The 22,625-nt window shown below is 34.7% G+C and overlaps 2 protein-coding genes across 2 annotated transcripts; one reads left to right on the forward strand and one right to left on the reverse strand.

Moving 5' to 3' along the window:
• Window positions 1-13,578: 13,578 nt before the first annotated feature.
• LOC106078351 (uncharacterized) lies at window positions 13,579-20,392 on the forward strand. Its single transcript, XM_056045148.1, has 3 exons — window positions 13,579-13,701; window positions 16,313-16,914; window positions 18,563-20,392. The coding sequence occupies exons 2-3, from the start codon at window positions 16,774-16,776 to the stop codon at window positions 19,676-19,678; spliced, it is 1,257 nt and encodes a 418-aa protein (XP_055901123.1). The 5' UTR covers window positions 13,579-13,701; window positions 16,313-16,773; the 3' UTR covers window positions 19,679-20,392.
• A 687-nt stretch (window positions 20,393-21,079) lies between these two features.
• LOC106078349 (EKC/KEOPS complex subunit LAGE3-like) lies at window positions 21,080-22,062 on the reverse strand. Its single transcript, XM_013239205.2, has 3 exons — window positions 22,027-22,062; window positions 21,768-21,896; window positions 21,080-21,272 (listed from the first exon to the last, which is right to left on the reverse strand). Exons 1-3 carry the CDS (start codon window positions 22,041-22,043, stop codon window positions 21,164-21,166), a joined length of 255 nt encoding a protein of 84 aa, XP_013094659.1. The 5' UTR covers window positions 22,044-22,062; the 3' UTR covers window positions 21,080-21,163.
• Window positions 22,063-22,625: the final 563 nt, after the last annotated feature.

Genomic DNA, 22,625 nt, shown 5'->3' on the forward strand with positions numbered 1-22,625 from the left:
TGATCAAATCTCTTATTTTAATGCTCACCACACATACTTTTGACACGTTAATTCTAGTATCTTGTTACGTCGCATAGGAGATGACCGCTTTATAACGCCACATACACACATACTTTTGGACAGTGAAATCTAATATCAATTATCTCCCCATCCCTTTCTCCCCCTTCCAATACAGAAAATAAACTGATGGGCGCTAAAAAAGTGATTAAAATGTAATTAAAACATTTATGTTGGTAAAAGCTTTGTTATCAAAGGACGTCATAGAAGAGGTAAGATGTACATATCTGTTCGGTGGTTTCAGAGATTTTGTGATAGATATACACCCACGTGCAATCGCCTCCCCCCAGTTGATAGGCTCTGAATCCGCAATTGATGACAACCTAAGGGCGAGCTTATACGTTGTTGTTATTTGTTGTTGTTGTTGTTTTGTGTATTCGTGACCTCTCTTGGGTGTTTCTCCTTGGTCGAGATGTATAAAAATAAAAAAATAAAACGACTTAGAATTTAACGTCTAGGGACCACAACTCTAGGACCACACCACACAGTCGCGCCTCCCCCCGGTTGATAGGCTCTGAATACGCCTTTGATGACAGGCGAGCTTGTTGGTTTGTTTGTTTGTGTGTGTGAGTGAGTGTAATCGTGACCTCTCTTGGATGTTTCTCCTTGGTTGAGATGTATAAAAATCGAAACGACTTAGAATTAACGTCTAAGGACCACAACTCTAGGACCACACCACATAATGAATGGCTTACGGTCAGGTGTATACCTGAAGGAGAATAATAGATCAGTATTTATTTAGTAGCCTTTAATTGGTTGCTTATTATCTAATGAGGAAAACGCTTTAAAAGACGAGCTGTTGCCATCGTATGAGTAAAAGAATCACAAAATCAAACTTCAAAGCGGTGTTTTTAATGTCAAAATATGTTCCTTCTCATATCTTTTATCCTAATTTAGTAGCTTCTAACTATTGATTACGACAAGAACCTATAAACTAAACTAACGACTGATCCAGCCTTCCCAAGATTAGCCCACACAGTGGAATGTCCATGAAGTACAAGGCTCACTAGCATTAAGTCCAGAGGTCACTGTGAGCCTTCCTCCGTCTCTGCACTGACAGTCATAAACTAGCGACGGATTGACACAATGTCACAAGGTTTGTCTGTTATTAACGGTAATGGCGGTGGTTGAACACCCTGAATAGAACGCTCGCTTCAAACACGCGACGTAAACATTCTTCGCAGACTGTCATTATTTTGTTTTTGATTTCGCCTACTTTATTTATTTTAGACTGGAACTCATACTTCTACTTGCAAGAGTGTATGTAGGCTTACTAATACACAAATGTATGTCTACACATACACAAATGTGGGTCTACACATACACAAATGTATGTCTACACAGACACAAATGTATGTCTACACATACACATACGTGGGTCTACACATACACATACGTGGGTCTACACATACACAAATGTGGGTCTACACATACACAAATGTAGGCCTACACATACACGCTAAGAAGAAAGACAAGTGCCAGCAGGATCGCCGATCCCTATTGCGCAATGTGTCATTGCAAGCAGGCGGCCAAATTTTGGAGGAAGCCAAAATATTATTCAAAAGTTAACTTTTTAAAAATTTAATTAAATATTGTTATTGTCTTTCTTTAATTCCGTGAATGGTCTCGGTACTAAACTAAAGAATCTTAAATTTATTTGTTCTTTTGTGTTTTTTTTTAGCCTATAGCACATATTCAACCGAATCAACATCAAATTATTTTGTATCAGTAATGAAAAAGATAACAAATAATTAATAGATTTAAGATCTGATAAAAATGTACATAAAATTATCTTAGAAGCAAGAGAACTGGCTTTTGTAATAGAAGACAGAATGTGCAGCTCTAAACCACATTGACTTGCAGAGAGCACATCGATTACTTTGGAATTTGGGCAATCGCTAACTGATTATTGTGGCAAGGATTTTTTCGCCAATAACAGTAGAGTGCCGCCCTTTTTGTTCAGGGATATAATGGATTCTACGCATGGGCGTAGCCAGGGGGGGGGAGTTGAGGTTCAACCCCCCCCCCCCCCCGAAATGAAATCCTTCCCCCCCCCCCCGCAGAGAGGGGGGGATAGGAATTTAGTGACTGATTTTTTGCTTTCATTTTGTTTATTTTAGGCAAGATTTTAATACTAAACTATTACTTGCCTCAGCACAGCAAAGGAGGTTTTGAGTTTAAAACCCTCTACCGGGGGGGTGAGTTTAAAACCCACTACCAGGGGGGTTGAGTTTAAAACCCCCTACTAGGGAGGGTTTGAGTTTAAAACCCCCCTACCAGGGGTTTTCGCAGTTAAATTCCCCTCTTCTATAACACAAAACAAAAAAATGCAAACGACAATGCTCCAAATTTCACGAGCACAGTTAAGGAAGATTTTGATTTTAAACCCCTTCCAAAATTTCCCATAAACCCCATCTTCAATATAAAAAAAGAAAATTACACACTCAAAATTCTATGAGCGTAGCCAAAGGGGTTTTGAGTTAACCCCCACCCCCTCTTCAGTAGGGTTTCAAGCTAAAAAATACCTCTTCAATACCCGGTATAAAATAACGCAAATTACGCACTCAAAATGTTATGAGTCTAGCTAAATGAGTTTTGACTCAGTATTGAATTTAAACCCCCCTTCAGCTGGGTTTGAAGCTAAAAATACTTCTTCAATATGAAAAAAAAAGCAAATTATACACTCAAAATGTTATGAGCGTAGCTAAATGGGTTTTGTCTAAGTTTTGAGCTTAAACCCCCCAGTGGGGTTTGAAGGTAAAAAATACCTCTTTAATATTAAAAACAAATCAAATAAACACTCAACATGTTATGAGTGTATTCAATGGGGTTTTGAATTAAAACTCCCCTCCTGTGAAGTTAGAAGCTAAAAAAATACCTCTTCAATATAAAAAAAAAACAAAGAATATTACACACTCAGAAATCTATGAGCGTAGCCAAAGTGGTTTTGAGTTTAAGCCCCCGGCTAACGAGGTTTGAAGCTAACAAATAGGCTACATCCTCAATGTAAGAAAAAAGCAAATTACGCACTCAAAATGCTATGAGAGTTGGCAAAAGAAGTTTTGAGTTTAAACCCCCCTTCAGAGTGGTTTGATGCTAAAAAAATACCTCTTCAATATAAAAAAAAAAGCAAATTACACACTAAAATTATTTGAGCGTAGCCAAGACAATTGGGGGTTTTGAGTTTTAAACCCTCTCCTACAGATGGCTTTTTTTTTAAAGTTTAAAACCCCTCCAGATGGTTTTGAGTTTAAAATCCCCCTACAGAGCGTTTTAAGGTGGAAAACCTCTATCTTCAATATTATTCTAAAGCAAACTACAGTTACTAAATTCTATGACCGTAGCTGAATGGGGTTTTGAATTTAAAAAAAACAACATAACTACAGAGATTTTTTAGCTTAAAACCCCAACAGATAATTTTGACGATAAAACTTCACTTTTCGATATAAAATCTAAAGCAAACTACAGTCAATTAATTCCAAGAGCGTATTCAAGAGAGGTTACACATTTCTACCAGAGTCGGGGCTCCATTAATAAAGTGCAGTGAGTAGTCATCTGCGAAATTGAAATGTGGCTCAACAAAGATGGCTAAGACAGATTTTAGGAGTCAGTTATAGAGATCGGGTGTAAATCAAGGAAATTCTATGCCGAACTGGAAGTCGACCCCTTAGTAAGATTGTGAGAGAGCGACGCATGAGGTTTGCGGGACATGTTCTCCGACAAAATGAATTAGGCATAAGTAGAGTTGCGATGACATTCTTGTACAACTTGGCGCCACACATTTATGGAGGTCCTCAGAGCAGGTGGGAAGAGGCTTCAGACATTACCAGTGATAGATTTTTGTGGAAACAGCTTGACGGCAAATGCGCCGAACGGCGCGGGAGGGTCTAAGTCAGTAAGAATAGCACATAAGTTTTTGAAATAAAACTTTTTAATAGCAGGAAAATGCACTGTAGATACCTCAGAATATGCATTTTGTTGGCTTTCAATATCAGAAATAGTGCTAGGCCCCTAGCCCTCCACCAGACCCCCTTGTTGGCAATGGCGGGGAGTCAACACTTTTCCCACTAACTCAAGGAAGAACCTATTCTAGGGCACAATAAGCCTCTTCCGAAAGAATGGTGGGTCAGAATGTAATAAAGATTATACACACACACACACACACATACATACATAACGATATATGTTTTTCGCTGGGGGGGGGGAGAAAAAAGCCCCCCCCCCCCAACACACACCCCCCGAAAAAAAATCCTGGCTACGCCCATGAGTTCCAGTGTACCGTGTGGGTTACCTCAGTTTACATCAGGACTGTTTGATTCCTTTGATGCAGACACTTCTAACCCATACAACATCCTAAACACCATCCCAAACCAAACTCACCAACCACTAGCCAGATCCACTCCTGTTAAACCTAAATCTACTAAAATTAATACAACAGCCTCACTAAACAAACCTACTAAAGAAGTAACACCAAAATACCTTAAAACCTTAGTAATAAATTTTCAAAGCATTAGGAACAAAACAGCAGACTTAGAAATTTTATTAGAATGTGAGAAACCAGACATAATTGCAGGCACAGAAACTTGGCTACATCCTGAAATTTATAATGCAGAAATTTTCAATAGTAATTATGAAATTTTTAGAAAAGATAGGGCTGATAATCATGGAGGAGTTCTTTTAGCAATAAAAAACACTCTTATAGCAGAAGAAATTACCTTACCTATCTCAAAAAATATAGAATCAACATTTTGTAAAATTAATACCACCTCAACGTCCCTAATAATAGGCAGCATTTACAGACCACCAAATTCTAGTTTAGAATACATGCAGGAACTATGTAATCAGATTACGACACTTAAAGAGACAAATAAAAATGCAGTTTTTTGGATTATGGGCGATTTCAACCTACCTGATATAAATTGGAAAACACTAACCATAGATAAACACCAAAACCTTAAGGACATAAATGAGCTTTTCATAGAAACTTTACACAACCTAAGTTTAGATCAAATCATTAAAAAGCCAACTAGATTAAACAACACATTAGATCTCTTCTTAACCAACAGACCTGGATTAGTAGTTGATTATGATATTATCCCTGGTCTATCAGACCATGAGATCATAAAAATACACAGTCAGATAAAAGCAGTAGCCAATACAAAACCCAAAAGAAAAATCTTACTCTGGAATAAATGTAACCTAACACAACTACACCAAGCTGCATTAAACTTTCAACAAACATTCTTATTAGAAAAAGACATTAACCAACCAGTCGATGACCTCTGGAATTTTATTAAAAACCATCTTAAAAGCATTATAGAAAATCAAATACCAACTAAATACACATCAAACAAAATAAATAAATGCTGGTTTAATAATAGACTAAAGAAGCTTTGTAAACAGAAGGAAAACCTATATAGAAAATTTAAAGAAACTAATGCAGAAAGAGTTTACAAAAAGTATATAAAAATTAAACACTTAACCCAAAAAGTAAGCAGACAGCTGCAGAGTGAATACATAAACAATGTAATATCTAAAGACAACAACAAAAACCTATGGTCATACATTAAGTCTAAGAAAATGGAAACAACAGGCGTAGCGCCATTAAAAGATGAACATAACATAATACATAATGATAATGAAACTAAAGCAAACATTCTAAACAAATACTTTGCATCAGCATTCTCAGCCCCAGGAGACAAAGACATATTACTGAATTTGAACCAAGTAGACAACATAGAAGATATAGTAGTACAAGAAAATGGAATTCAAAAACTATTAGCCAACACCAAACCAAATAAAGCTTCTGGACCTGATGGTATTCCAGCTAGATTACTCAAAGAACTAAGTAATGAGCTAGCCCCAGTGTTCAAAATACTCTTTCAGGCTTCACTTAACCAGGGCAGAGTACCAAAGGACTGGAAAAAAGCTAATGTCACCCCCCTATTTAAAAAAGGAGAAAAATCTGACCCAGGAAACTACAGACCAGTATCACTTACCAGCATCACATGTAAAATCCTAGAACACATAATATGTAGCAACATCATAAACCACTTAGACAAACATAATGTCCTCACACCATACCAACATGGCTTTAGGAAATATAGATCATGTGAAACACAACTAATAGGACTAATTGATGATTTTTCAAAAGGTTTAGATAATAGTGAACAAATAGATGCTATCTTACTAGATTTTTCTAAGGCTTTTGACAAAGTTCACCACCATAGTTTGCTTAAAAAATTAAAATATTTCGGCATTAATGGTCCACTGCATCAGTGGATTAAAGACTTTCTGATAGGGAGAGAACAAACTGTAATAATAAATGGCTCTAAATCAACACCGATAACAGTAAACTCAGGTGTACCTCAAGGAACAGTCTTGGGTCCACTACTATTTTTAATTTACATAAATGATTTACCAAATTGCATTAGTTCAGGAACAAAAGTCAGATTATTTGCAGACGATTGCATAATATATAGAACAATAAAAACAACACAAGACACAGATATTTTACAAAGAGAATTAGATGAATTACAGAAATGGGAATCAAATTGGAGCATGTCTTTCCACCCAGAAAAATGTCAGTTGTTAAGAGTAACAAAAAAACTAAAACAAATTAATTCCACTTATCTTATTCATGGCAAACCAGTAACACAGACTAAAAACGCAAAATACCTCGGTGTTATAATAAATGAAAAACTGTCATGGAATCCACATATTGATGAAACTACAAAAAAATCAAACAAAGCATTAGGATTTATTAAAAGAAATTTCTATAAATCAAATAAGAACATAAAACTAAAATGTTATTTAACCTTGGTTAGGCCAATAATAGAATATGCATCCTCTGTTTGGGACCCCTCAACTCAAGAAAACATTAAGAAACTAGAACAGACACAAAATAGAGCAGTGCGATTCATAACAAACGAATATTCACATTTGACTAGAGTAACACCTTTAGTAAAATCACTAAATTTAGAAAGCCTTCAGGACAGAAGGCTCAAAAGTAAAGTAGCAATCATACATAAAACACTGAACCATAATCTTCAAATACAAAAACAAAATTTAATAAAATACTCTGAAAGACACAAAGATAAAGGCACATTCCTCGTCCCATATGCTAGGACAAATTTGTACAAATACTCCTTCTTCCCTAGTGCTATTAGAGCATGGAATGGGTTGCCTGAGCTAGCCAGGAAAACCAGTGACTTGGCAGAATTTAAGTCATTGGTTAATATGCATGACTAAATGCATGACGCGTAGGACGTAATCATCTTCTTTTTTGAAGTAACGTCTGTATTATATAAGATAAGAAGATAAGATAAGAAGATTTCTGTAAACCTTTATGTGATAGCAGCACAAAGACCACCAGAGCAAGACACATTTGTTGTTTTTTTTTTTGTTGTTTTTTTGTTGTTTATTTAGTTGTCCTAACCTATTGCTGACGCAGCTTGATCAATAGTTGGAAAGTTACGCAGCTTCGTTTGGACTGCTTCCTGCCGAATCTCAGCAGGAAACTCCAAAGAGAAAATCCTTTCGCCGATAAAAAGAAAACTTTAGTCTCTGTCCACCAATTGAGTATAACAGCCTATATGGTTTACAAGATATGGCCGTAGGCAGTTCTTAGAGGCGCCCTAGTCTGGTATGTATGGCCGTAAGCAGAAAGGAGCGACTCAAAGAGCGTATGTCTCGTCAGCGTATCTTTGTATCTTTTTTAAAAGCCCCAGTCCAGTCACCATAGACAACCGTCTGGCTAAAGCCTCCAAATGAGAGTATGGCGGAGTAGGTCTATTCACCTATCAACAGGGCCGGTCCTACAGGTTGCGGGGCCCTATGCAAAACGAATTGCGCGGGGCCTAATTTGGGTTGTGATAAGGATAATAGGGCCTAAGGGAAAATTAAGATTTTGTATTTGAAAATAAATTAATCTTTGCATTTTATTTATACTTGACTAAGTACAAAATCAGTGTCAAATTAACTTTGCGAGCCATCTACAGTAGATTGTAGTTTTCCAACAAAAAGCCGATAAACATTCAAATTTGCCTTTTAGATTTAAAATCGACTAGCAAAATATCGCTTTTTTTTTTTCTAAGAGGTCGAGATAGATTTAGATCTATATTTGTATGCCAGTGACTATTAAAGTAAATTAAGTATTTGAACTTCTAGCTTGTTTTGGTTAAAATTCGGCCTATTATTACATTTTTATTTAAAGGAAAGCTGACAATGCCGTTTTTTTAATCGCGAGTAGGATTGGCGTTTTCCATATTGAATGACACCCCGAAATGACAATTTTGTCTGTTTTAAGGAGATTTGCATCAGTTTTCAGAAGATTTTAATAATTTCTAGACATTTTCATGACTTTTTCTTATTTTTTTATTTCAGGAGAATTCCTGGAACCTTTAAATAATAAGTTAAAATGGTTTAATTTCATAATTTACACCTAGAATTCGTATCGCGCGGAGCCTATGAAAGTGCGGGGCCCACAGCGGCCGCATAGGTTGCAATGGCCTAAGACCGGCCCTGCCTATCAATATTTATAACACAGTGGTTCTAACTTTTAACCACATTTTTGTATGGCTCTGAGATATGTGCGTTTTTTATTTGACATCTAAGACTCCTCGTACGGCATTTGTTATTGCACGCTTGCGGGCACAACCCTCGCTGCAGCCCTGAGTGTCAGCATCTGAACACTATGTGCTCTGTGTGTGGGGTAAATTAAAGTAAATTCTTCAACGATATGTAGCCTATATTTATTTTGTTTCATATCCTTTTCAAATTATTGTTTGCAACATATGCCCGAGACTTAGAATTTATGTATACGAAACACGGCCTTCTTACTGGGGCATGTAAGCAATCTGACAAAGCTTGTAGTTTATCTTTAAAAGTCAAAGTTTCCATGTTCTTTTAATTGACGCGTGTGTTCCATTAGTAAATACTAAAAGAATTATTGAAACATGTGAATATTTAAACCCCATTTAAAATCAAGTTTAAAGATAGTTTTAGACAATTTCAACTGCAATTTATTTTAATTGAATTTTTTTCCACAATAAATAATATGCTACAAAAATATGAATGGAATGCATTAATTAAAAAAAAAATCAAAATCATTGTTTCGGCGACAAGTTCCTTATTAACATGACATTAAAATTTAATGATTAAAAATACTTTCAAGTTATTCTCAACATGTTCACATTTTATTACAGATTGCTGACGTCTGGAATGTTTTTGTCACACTACTTTGTTTTAGCTTGTCATCTTGTTCAACTTTGGATGCACTTATTTCATTAACGGCTCATTTCTTCAATTATCGACATTTCTCGTTAATACTCTTAATTTAGGGTCTCACATTTCTAGCTATGCTTTTTTAATTTAACTGGAGGGGTGTGCCTAATCTTAATAGAGATGTAGCCGCCATCCTGGAGAATACCTTCAAACATTGACTTAATCTGCTGGCACTAAAAGGAAATTAAGGGAGTCTGGCGGACGATTCCAACGAGATGTTTGCTGAATCTCTCATAAAATTCGTGTATTCAAAGCAATTTAAACATAAAAATAAGGTTTAATTAAAATGAGCAACGAAAATATTTTTTAAATAGTTTAAAAAAACAAAGTTTATATTAAGCGTACTTGTATCAATTAGTTTGGATCAGTCAGGTAATTTGTAATAGATTTAGACAAGCAATAAAAAGACGCTATTATTTTTTTTATGGATATGTAGGCCTATAGTATATAATGTATACTCGTGAAGGTTTAGGCTCTTTGCTAACAGAATCAAGTTTGTTTCCTCCACAAATGTACATTCACATCATCCACATTAAGACCAAATGTTTACAGGCTAGTGGTGTAGCTAGGGTATATGATGCCCAGTGCGGCTGCTCCCCCCTCCTTTAAAAAAAAAACGAAATAAAACAATGACTTTTTTTTTCGACCAGTGCGTTGTAAGAACGCTTAATAATTAAGGCTAATTTCAATGATTCTGTTGAGGACGTCCTAGCGGTATGCTGAAGTCGATAAAAAGGTGTGTAAACGGTCCAGTGTAACGAATAATTTACTGAAAAGATTTTAGTTTCAGCCCGAATTCCAGCCAAACTCTGAGAATAGTTCGAGCAGATAATGAATTAAGATGATGTCAATGAAAGACTACATAATTTGTACCCGGTCATTATCCAACAACAAAAAAAAAGACAACTTAAAAATGTGTCAGTAAAAAGATTAAAAGTATTAGATTTTTTAAATAAAATTATGCTTAATATGCAAAAATTTAAAATCAATACATTTATCACTTTTTTTATGTTTTGATAATAAAAGCTAAAAGTTAAAAAAATAACCAAAATACCAAAGAATTGTTATTAGACTTTAAGATTTGGAAAACTTTGGCACTCGGACTTTGCTATGATCAACGTAAAGAAGGAAAATAAAGGAACATCTTGCACAGACTGATTGATATCACAATGTTTCTTGCAAGGCACTGATGCGGAATTAAAATGTTACTTTCAGCCTTGTATTATAATTTACAGTTTATAAATTTATAAGTTTATTAAATGTTTTAAGAGACAAATGCTACAAAGTACTTTGGTATCTTTTATCATAGCACACCTAACATAGATCTCTGAAGAGATTTGAACATTAGCAATGGTATCGTTCAAATGACAGAAAGGTTTACGGATTTTTCTCTTCAAAGCTAATGGTACCAGTTCTGATATATTAAAATGCCTTGAAAGAAATGACCGGGGTTTATTGATATATTGAGCTCATGGGTATGATAATGCAGCTACAATATCTGGAATTCATGAAGGAGTACAGGCAATATTAAAAAGAACAGAAAAGCACTTTTAAGGGATAAGTACATTGTTCATTTAAACTATGTGGTCAGAAAATACTTTTCCTTAAAGACATTTTGTGTAGTCTTTAAAACGTTTTCTTTCATTGCCGCTTTTACCATTCCAATGCTATTTAAATTAATCATACTGGAGTATCATTACAATGTCTATAAATAACTCGCTGGAACGCTAGTAATACTACTGTTAGAATTGTTAAAATAACGATTTGATGAATTGTGACGGCGATTAAAACTCTTTATCACCGCTCTGAAAATACAGACACTAGATGCGCAGCTCAAACACCATGGATAGCTTTCTGTGAATACATAATGTATACTTTTTATTGCTTTACTGTTTGGGTATTTATTTACAAAGGGGCAAAACTATAGAAGAGTAACTTCAAATTAAAAACTTAACTGTTGATGTAGCGGTGGCAAAACAGACAAATAAAAACATTACGTCTACGAAAATTGTGACACATTATCTAAATAAGCAATTTGTCAAATCCAACATGCATGTTGTTGAAACAGATACGTTTAAACAATATGAAAATGTCAGGAGAGTAATTTCATGATGCGGGACTCACTAGTCCGGTAGAGAACAAGAAGTTAATGCTTGATCCCTTGAACATTGAGCCAGACGACAAGATATTTTAACAGATATACCAAAACTAGAATACATCTACAGGCAGCAAAAGTTAGTTATGAAGAAGCTAAAACTGGGAAGTACTTGCATTTTATAATTCAAATGGAATACCGATGGGACTTAAGGAACCTTTATCAGCCTTTTTACAGCTTCTTGCCAACTGCATGCCAACATATTGTCTTTTGAAAGAAGCTTTGAAGACTAAAGTTAATTAAGAACTTTTAATTAAGAACTTTTGAGACACGAATCTCAAATCGGGCAACTTTGTCCATTGAAAACAAAATCGCAAAAGATATTGACTTTAAAGTTATTTATAAGTTTTCAAGTTGGAAATCTTGAAAATTTCATGTACGCTTTTAAATGTTAAGCTTAATAATAATAATACTAATTATATTTATTTTGGTACCCCGACAAAATAGCGCGGACAAAATAGTGCGGACAAAATAGCGCCAACAAAATAACGCCGACAAAATAGCGCAGAAAAAAATATATTTCAGTCATTTTGAAAGAAATACTTTAGCATGTTATCATTTTTTTTCAGTCATTTTGCAGGAAACACTTTAGATATCTTAAACATAAATATGCAAACAGTAGGCCTAAGCAAAAATTATAATAAACTAAAATGAATAATTTCAAAATATATCATTTATTTTCATTCCAAAAGTGTATTTTGAAAACAGGTAAAGATACTTGTCAGACGTATACACATACACACACACACAAAAACTTTTACAAAGTTAAATTGTAGGAAACGTCACGTAGAAATTCCATCAGTGCTTCAACGGGGTCATCACAATACAAAATCCTATTTTTAGCAATGTATGCATTTTAACATTGGTGAAAAAATGGAAATGATATAAAATTTAAAGTACTTTCGTTCTCTGCACTTATGGCATACTTTCACATGTATTAATATTGAAAAAGATAGAGACATCAACAAAAATGCTGCCTGGGACATTAAATTACTAATTATCCGGTACTTTTGTACACATCATATATAAGTCCGCGCTATTTTGTCGGCGCTATTTTGTCGGCGTTATTTATGTCGGCGCTATTTTGTCGGGTCACCATTTATTTTTTGCCAATTAATAAATTCGTCGTCGGTACAAAACTAGCACCGGGTGACACACTGAACTTATCATACCGGGTGACACTCTGAACTTACCATTCCGGGTGACACCCTGAACTTACCATACCGGGTGACACCCTGAACTTACCATACCGGGTGACACCCCTCCTAGTGACTCCACTATTTTAGAGATAAACCATGTTGTTGTTTTTTAAATATATTTTAAATGTATTATGTTAGTTTAAATGTAGGCATATAGACCTTCATGCTATAATGATAAAGATATTCACTATCCTAAGAAACAGTTGTCAGTGAACCAATTGTCAGTGAGCCATTAGTGTATGAACTATTTTTTTTGTGAGCCAAGTGTCGGTGAGCCGATTTAGTTATTATTAAACCATTGGTCTGTACAGTCTGTCCCCAGATTGAATGTAAACCATTTGACTGTAAACTAATCGTCAGTGAGCTTTTTGTCTGCTGAACAAATTGTTGGGTGAAACATATTTCTGTTGAATTTGTTCTTTGTGAACCACTTGTGGTGGAATCGATCCCTCCATCAGACAGAAATAGGACCAACTTTGTGAACCACTTGTGGTGGAATCGATCCCTCCATCAGACAGAAATAGGACCAACTTTGTGAACCACTTGTGGTGGAATCGATCGCTCCATCAGACAGAAATAGGACCAACTTTGTGAACCACTTGTGGTGGAATCGATCCCTCCATCAGACAGAAATAGGACCAACTTTGTGAACCACTTGTGGTGGAATCGATCCCTCCATCAGACAGAAATAGGACCAAGACACTTGGATAGCAGGTTTCGCCTTTCTTATTAAGTTGTGATATAATTGTATCTATAAAAAGAACACCAGACTTTGGCAGTTATGAAATTCGATTCTCGCAGCTTAAGATTTGTCACGAGATGTTTAAATATAGCAACAGCTAATCAAAGCAGCTTTTTTAAAGTGTGGACGGAAGAAGTAGACTAGTGGACTGTTCCAACTACAAGTTCAGATCAATACTCTTTTTAGATATCTTCGTGATCTACAGTTTACATTTGAGTATTCAAGCCGCTATCGAGTACTACAAAATAGCTTTAGGTCTAAAGGTAAAACAAAAAAATGAGACATACTTTATACAAAGCTTATTAGCCTACATCTCACTCTGTCTGGTTCAATTTTTGAACAAGTTATTTCTCCCACTTCCAGTCTCGAATCAAGTGGAAACTTTACACCATTATTTCCTGTACCTAACAAAGCACGAATCAATTTAAAAAAAAATAACTTATTCATTAATTAGTAAGTAATTAATTATTTTGTTTGATATTGGAAAAAAGGAAATAAACCCTTATAGTATTGTGAGGTAAAACTTTAAATGATGAATTCTTTCCTTTAGATATTTTTTCTTATGTTATATTAATATTACATATTATATAATTTAACAAAGGTTATCTAAAGAAAAGAATTCATCATTTAAAGTATTACATCTCAATACAATAGGATTTATTTCCCTTTTCGTGGTACAAAGAAATCAAAAAAAGAATATATGCAGTTCACTTAGCATATTTTAATAGAAGGGCAAGAATTAAAAAAAAAAAAAAAAAAGAAAACTACAAGAAGGCCATTATTAGAGTAGATCCGTGAAACTTGGATCTTGGAAAACCTGACAATTACTTTGAAGAAAAAGAATATCAAGAAAATAAAGTGGATGGTGAATTGATCAACACAGGGGGAAAGGGATGGTGAATTGATCAACACAGGACGAAAGTGAATGGTGAATTGATCAACACAGGACAAAAGTGGATGGTGAATTGATCAACACAAGACGAAAGGGGATGGTGAATTGATCAACACAGGACGAAAGTGGATGGTAAATTGATCAACACAATACGAAAGTGGATGGTGAATTGATCAACACAAGACGAAAGTGGATGGTGAATTCATCAACACAAGACGAAAGGGGATGGTGAATTGATCAACACAATACGAAAGGGGATGGTGAATTGATCAACACAATACGAAAGTGGATGGTGAATTCATCAACACAGGACGAAAGTGGATGGTGAATTGATCAACACAAGACGAAAGGGGATGGTGAATTGATCAACACAGGACGAAAGTGGATGGTGAATTGATCAACACAATACGAAAGGGGATGGTGAATTGATCAACACAGGACGAAAGTGGATGGTGAATTGATCAACACAATACGAAAGGGGATGGTGAATTGATCAACACAGGACGAAAGTGGATGGTGAATTGATCAACACAATACGAAAGTGGATGGTGAATTGATCAACACAGGACGAAAGTGGATGGTGAATTGATCAACACAATACGAAAGTGGATGGTGAATTGATCAACACAATACGAAAGGGGATGGTGAATTGATCAACACAGGACGAAAGGGGATGATGAATTCATCAACACAGGACGAAAGTGGATGGTGAATTGATCAACACAATACTGGTGAATTGATCCGCACAATACGAAAGTGGATGGTGAATTGATCAACACAATACGAAAGTGGATGGTGAATTGATCCGCACAATACGAAAGTGGATGGTGAATTGATCAACACAATACGAAAGTGGATGGTGAATTGATCAACACAATACGAAAGTGAATGGTGAATTGATCAACACAATACGAAAGTGGATGGTGAATTGATCAACACAATACGAAAGTGGATGGTGAATTGATCCGCACAATACGAAAGTGGATGCTGAATTGATCAACACAATACTGGTGAATTGATCCGCACAATACGAAAGTGGATGGTGAATTGATCCGCACAATACGAAAGTGGATGGTGAATTGATCAACACAATACGAAAGTGGATGGTGAATTGATCAACACAATACGAAAGTGGATGGTGAATTGATCAACACAATACGAAAGTGGATGGTGAATTGATCAACACAATACGAAAGTGGATGGTGAATTGATCAACACAATACGAAAGTGGATGGTGAATTGATCAACACAATACGAAAGTGGATGGTGAATTGATCAACATAATACGAAAGTGGATGGTGAATTGATCAACACAATACGAAAGTGGATGGTGAATTGATCAACACAATACGAAAGTGGATGGTGAATTGATCAACATAATACGAAAGTGGATGGTGAATTGATCAACACAATACGAAAGTGGATGGTGAATTGATCAACACAATACGAAAGTGGATGGTGAATTGATCAACACAATACGAAAGTGGATGGTGAATTGATCAACACAATACGAAAGTGGATGGTGAATTGATCAACACAATACGAAAGTGGATGGTGAATTGATCAACACAAGACGAAAGGGGATGGTGAATATGAACCAATCAAGAACCATGTAATGGACACCTACAATGGTTGCGAAGATATGAAAAAGTCAGACTACTAAGGCTTGAAAGGAATAATGTACGCCCTAACGCAAACCTCCAGTAAGACTGCTGGGGATAACCATTGGAAGGGTTTGAACATGGAACCATCGTTAAGACAGTCCACTCCGAAGCACATAGGGCCTACAACATGGCCACATAGTTACTTGAATTAATTACTGTCACATGCCAAAGTGAAATTATTGAGTAAGCTCGCTTGTTAAGCAAGCAAATGTCGCTCTCTTCCCACGCAACTGTTGTCTTGGCAACCAATTTCCTTCCATTCTCTTTGTTTTCCTTAACAGAAATTTCTAATGTTGTTATTTTTTCCCCTTTCGTGAGATATTTGTGAACAATAATTATCCTGAGTACGACAAGGTGGCTTCACCAGAGCACTATAAGTAGAGCTGAAGTAGACGAGTCCTCATCACTTGAGACAAGGTTAGGAACATAGAAAGCAGCAAGAAACAATTAAATGTATATTTCTTTTAACATTATAAATAAAGAAGCTTTTGATGAAATTATCTTTTTTAAGAAGGACAAGAGCTTTAAAACAAGGTTGTAAAAAAGTTAGAAAGTAAATTTTTAAAAAAAGAAACAACAATAACCTATTTTCATTTTTTTTAGTTCAATTATCGTTAGATCAAAATTGTTTTAATAGTATCAACACATTTTCTAAACATTTTGAGAGAGTACTTTTACTAAGAATGGAAATATTTCCTATTGCTTACTAAGCAAAATAATCACTATTTTCATTGGCAATCAAAAGCAAAACTATAATTGCTGCATTTAAAGAGATCATTATGATCAGGTGGCGAAATACTAACAGCGGTAAAAGAAGGCCTACACAAGCGACCGAGGGCCGATTGTTGGATGTCATGTGTGGTCAAAGTAAAGAACCAAGTACAAGAATAATTGTTGTACCGGATGTTGATGTTGCCAAGGTGAGAGAATCGTAACTTTTTAATGTTGTATTATTAGATCATGAATAAGACAATTATTACCATTTACTATTAGTCCACACTTTTACTTCAACTTGTGAAAATGCAATATTGAACAAACTTTGCAGATTATATAGCAACAGTCATTATTTAAGATTTACTTAAACATTGATATATTCTAAGCCAGGTTTACAGTTCTTCCTATAAGCTTACAAACTCTTCATGGACCTTGGAGGAGTATTTCGAATTAGCTCTGATTTTTCTAGAATTTTGACAGTTTATGTATATCTTTGGAAAAAAAATATATTGGCAACACAATGAAACTCTGGTTTGATCGCTATAATTTTTCAAACTATAATCATCTTAAAAATAATTTGGCTTATGTCGTTTTATTTTGAACATGGCTTCAACGGGAATTACCGCTTTCGACTCAAATGTTTCTTTGAATCCAGAAAAGAGTTGAATAAATAAATGGACGCACTTAAATATTTTGCGTACTGTCGTATGTAGAAATCATTAGAAGGAATGGCTTAATTGATTGTGCAAAGCTTATTGGAAAGACTCCTTGCAATAGTGAAGCATTTACAAGAAAAAAAAATGAAAAATAATAGATCAACAACAGCTTCACAAATGACAATCGCGTAGTTGATTTTTTTAAAAATTATGTTACATTTTTTGTATTTAAAAAACATATAAATGTTTAGGTGTGGAGTATTTGAAAACACTTTGTGCGTTTTAATTTTTATATTTTCCATATTTTAATCCAGTAATATACTCTTTAGACCACACGTTTTCTTTTTCTGAATTAACCTTATGATTGCATTTTGTACAGCTTTTTAGATACAGTGTTCTCTTTCATTCTCTCTCTCTCTCTCTTTCTTTTTCTTCATATTGCTGTCTATCGCTACTACTCTCTCACTCGTGCGCGCGCTCATTTTTGTTATTTGTATCCCCCCCCTCTCTCTCTCTCACTTTCCCTTTTATCACTCTCTCTCTCTCGCTTTCACATTCTTTCTATTTATATTGCTCTCTCTCTCTCTCTTTTTATCTTTCTTCGTCTCTCTTTCGCTAACGTTCTTGTTTCGTCTTCTATTTATCTCGCTCATTTTTTACTCTCTCATTGATTTTTCTCATGCTTTTTTTTATTCCTCTTCAATCCCCCCCCCCCCGGGGCCCTCTCAAATTCGCTCGGTTCATCTACTTATTTACCTACCACAAGTCTTATTTGTTTGGGAAATAGCTATTTTTCCAGAGGCGTAGCTAGGGTTGGATGGGAGAGGGGGATCAAAATGTGAAAATCCCCCTGGGAGTCCTCAAATGAATGTCCGAAATTAGTTTTTACATTAAATAATAACTATTACTCAATTATCTCATGTCATGATGTCGAATGTCAAAATGCAGGGGCCCCTAAAGAGTTCAAGCCCCCGGGCCCCCAAATCCCTAGCTACGACACTTTATATTGCAATACTAAACCAGTTTTTTTAAATATACCCTATAGCCGATGTGAAATCGTGTTGGGGGAAAAAACGTTGTAAGTCTATATATTTAGGCCTACCCAATGTTTTTTTTTTTATATAAATTAATAATAACGATATAAATTGGCAGCTGTTTAAATTTAAGTAAAGATAATGAATCATATTTTTTTTTACAGGATGTTGATTTGTATACGTACAACAATCGACCACTTCAAAGCTCCTATGTCTTTCTCTACATTCTAATGACAATACTAGCTTGTCTTCCTGGAGTCACCTCGGCAGAAACGTGTGCCAAAAAACTTGCCTTTCATACTTTCAGATACCGCAACTGTGTGCCCGTACGGCGCATCGCACCAGTCTGCATAGGAAGCTGTCGTAGCTACAGCATGACTAGTAGAAACAATCCTTTTGTGACGCAGGCTTCCTGCACCTGCTGCCAGGCGGTAGAGCTCATTACAGCAGGTCTATCTCTGAAATGCCCAGTGCTGAATGACGATCAGCGTCGATTTTATCAGGCGATGATTCGAGTGAAGTTGCCCAAGACATGTCTGTGTAGACCATGCACATTTGAAACAACGGTCGAATCGAATGGTGAGTACAATCTGGATGAGGCAAGTGACGAGGCATCTTTCAAACTTCCTTTCATTTTGTCTCATGAAGATTCATCACCAAACCCAATGCCGTTACAGATCAATCCAAAAACGATATTTTCACAGATCACTGCAGACATGGTTTCGAAACAATTACCAGTAGATGTGATCGAAGACGCGTCTTCTTTAAAGCAACCACCAAAAATGGAAATGGCCACAGAAGAGATCAACGGGAAAAAATCTTCAAAACAAGTGCCACAGCAAACTAATGAAAGACCGTTTCCGAATTCTCTAAAAAAGCTATTAAGAAACAAAACTTACCCAAAACAACTACCTGTCACAGTTAATGAAAACACATTCCATGGAATACAATCAAATGTTAACAGTGAAGGCGCGTCACAAGAAGCGGATTTGAAAATCCCGTCGCTTAGGTCACCGGCCAAATTAGGCAATATCACATTTCCAAAGTCACTTCAATTTGTGGTCAATGAAGATGAGCCGCCTAGAAACACTGTGTCTGGTGTAATTACGTCTTTTAATTCATTACCATTACAGGTTATCAATAAAAAGATGTCCCCAAAGTCCATTGCAGTTAGCGAGCAAACATCAACAAAAGTATTACCAGAGGTGGTCTTCGAAGACTCATTTCTAAAAGTACCCTTAGCAATGATCTTACGAGAGCCATCCTCACCAATATCATGACCTGAATTTAGTGATCGTGACCACTGGCTGGAACAACTTGAACGTAAGAGATCCCTTCCAAGCGTGACAAGAACAAAGGGAACTTCTCATTTCAATACAAGATCTTTTCTTGCTTGGTGAATCTAGTTCGGTAGACTTTCTTTTTAAAAAATTTGTTTTAATTAGACACTTAGGCCTAAATATGTTAATTAGTTGTCTCTGTTCACTGAGTGTACGTTTAAAAAACAAATTACTTCTGATAAGTCTTGTTAGTATTTAAATTGCTTACCATACTACTAATATGTTATTCAAGAAAATTAATAAACACAATTTAATAAAACAGACTTGACATTGAATTAGTTTCTTTAACTTATAGAACACTTTAGAGATGTACATCTATACAAAATATTGCTGTCTATGCCAATAGGTTTGACCTTTTGTTTTATTATCGTGAAGTCTCTCTCTAGTGTGAGTCATACTACAAATGTGTATTGACAACGAGATGCTATTGTGCTGGAAATGTCTTCACAGTTCAGCTGCCATTGATAAGAAGGAACATGAAATATGTCTTAACAACTAGATTCGCTTCAATCTCACCTTCCCCTTTTTTTTTTCAAAAAAAAATAATATTTCAATTCACACGAACGTTTGTCCATACAAATGACCAAAGAGTAGATAAAAGGACATTGTAAAAAAAAGAAAGTTGACTAAAAAAAATAACGATTGCAATTTTTTTTTTTTCACTATTTTTGAATGTACTGATTTAGTTTGTTGTACTGTATTACAGTTACTGTATTAATTTTTGTTATGACAGTGTGTCATTTGTGATGTGAGCAACATGTCACCAAATTATTTGTTGGGAACTAATTGGATTCAGCTGTGTAACGTTTATTATTAATTTATTGGTAGTTCAAAGTTATGCAATCCATCACTGAGTACCGGCAAATATTTATTTTTTTTTTTACAAAAAAAGCACTGACGAACACTCTCTCTATATATATGTATTAAAATGAGCATACAGTGTGCATTCTTAAGTTGTTCTTTTAACCAAATAAATGTTTCTGATAAACAAAAAATAGCTTGTACATACACCAGAAAACAAAAAGTATTAATACATTTAAAAATAAAACTTCATATTTAAAGGTTAACAAAAATGTGTAGTTTTCTTACATTCATTATTAAAGTTTTAAGACTGTTTCACAAATTTAATTTAGAAAACAAAAAGAGTTTACTTACAAAAGGCAAAGCGTAGCTGTTGCAACTGTTGTTTTTTTTTTTGTATGGTGACATTGGACTTTCATTAGTGTTTTGATTTTTTTTTTTTTCAATCTTAATGTGAAAGATGGACAGACACAAAACTAATAGCTGCTTTTTTCCCTTTTGGGGGGATACTATTAAAACAAAAATGATACAAATCTACTATATAGTATACTTGATACTTTATTTGTAATGCAATCATTGATACAATGACATTTTTGTATGATAAAGATCTTGATATCCTGTTTGTTATCTAGGTGGTCCAAAACGTTCCATTGTTTCAACCACCAGCTTTAAATGTTCAAAGAATGAATTGATACTGACTCTCAGCATTCTTGCTTCTTGGGCTTGAAAATGTCTGGAAAAAAACAAAACTGTTGTCACGTTTGGAATCATTTATTAAAGAAACCTTTTCCTAATAACGTTTTCTAGAAAAAAAAGTTAATGCAAAAAAAAAAAATTAGTACGGTACCGGTACGTCAATTGGCTAAAAAATAACAACAATATTTTCTAAAATTATTTTAAAACAAATTAATATCATTAAATATAAAAAGAGACCAAAGCAAAATTCTTTAATTTTTTCAAACATTGAAATTGAGATGATTTGATTGAGATCTAAAACATGCCAAACACACGTAGGCACTGTGAGGGTAAAACATGAACTAATAATAATAGAATAAAATTTTCCATATTAACAAAATGGCAGTCCATGAAACAGATTAAGCATGATGTCAAGTTTACATGTCCCCAAACAAAATTATAATACCTTTGGAACATAGGACTCAAAGACAAAAAAAATTATTTAAAATCAAATATTGTTGGTTACAATTAATAAAATAAACATTAACCATACACGTTCAAGACATTGTGACTGAATGTCATAGTTTTGCTGACACCTCCTCTTTTGGGTTCTTTATCTACAGAGAGGGAACCATATGCTATTTCAGCCTCATGATCTGAAGGAAATGGTATTTGTATATCTCTAATAGTAAAGTTAAGGAACAAAGAAGATACCAACAGAATTACTAGCTGTGCTAATATTATGTTAAATTTTTTAATAACATAAAAGCAGATAATTAGAAACCTAATGGTAGTCTTTTAGAAAAGGATACGCTGACAAGGGATTCATTTCGTCAAATTACCTGTAAATATTTAAAAGTAAAATGAAACCGAAGTAAATAAAACAAACAAAAAACAGTCTAACAGTAAATTATTAATTCCACAGAAACAATTCTTGATATACAGATAATGAAGGGTATGAAAGCTGTGTTGGTAATTGAAGGAGCCATACCAGACTGCTTCCCACATTTTCTAACTTTGTACAGTTTACATATTGAAGGATAGCTATCCATATTTTAATTAATTTAAAATCAAATGCACTAAAGTATACACTTTCTGACATATTTTAAAGATTTAAATATTTATTTAGCTTTTTTTTGAAATGTAGAAATTTCCTTTCAATCAAAATGTGTAAATAGTTAACTCACTCGAATAGTATGGGAGAGACTTTGCGATTGAATTCTATCATCATTACTTTCATTGAAAACAATAAACTTTCATGAAGATATGTGACATATCATAATATACATTTACAAACATGTCACTGAAAATATTTGTTTCAAAATATATAACCTATTTTTAGTTCACTTCACTGACAAAGAATTCAAAGGTAAGTTCATGTGTTAAATGCTAAAATTGGAAAGAGTTATTT

Source organism: Biomphalaria glabrata, chromosome 1 (genome assembly GCF_947242115.1).
Source record: "Biomphalaria glabrata chromosome 1, xgBioGlab47.1, whole genome shotgun sequence".
NCBI classification, from domain to species: Eukaryota; Metazoa; Mollusca; class Gastropoda; family Planorbidae; genus Biomphalaria; species Biomphalaria glabrata.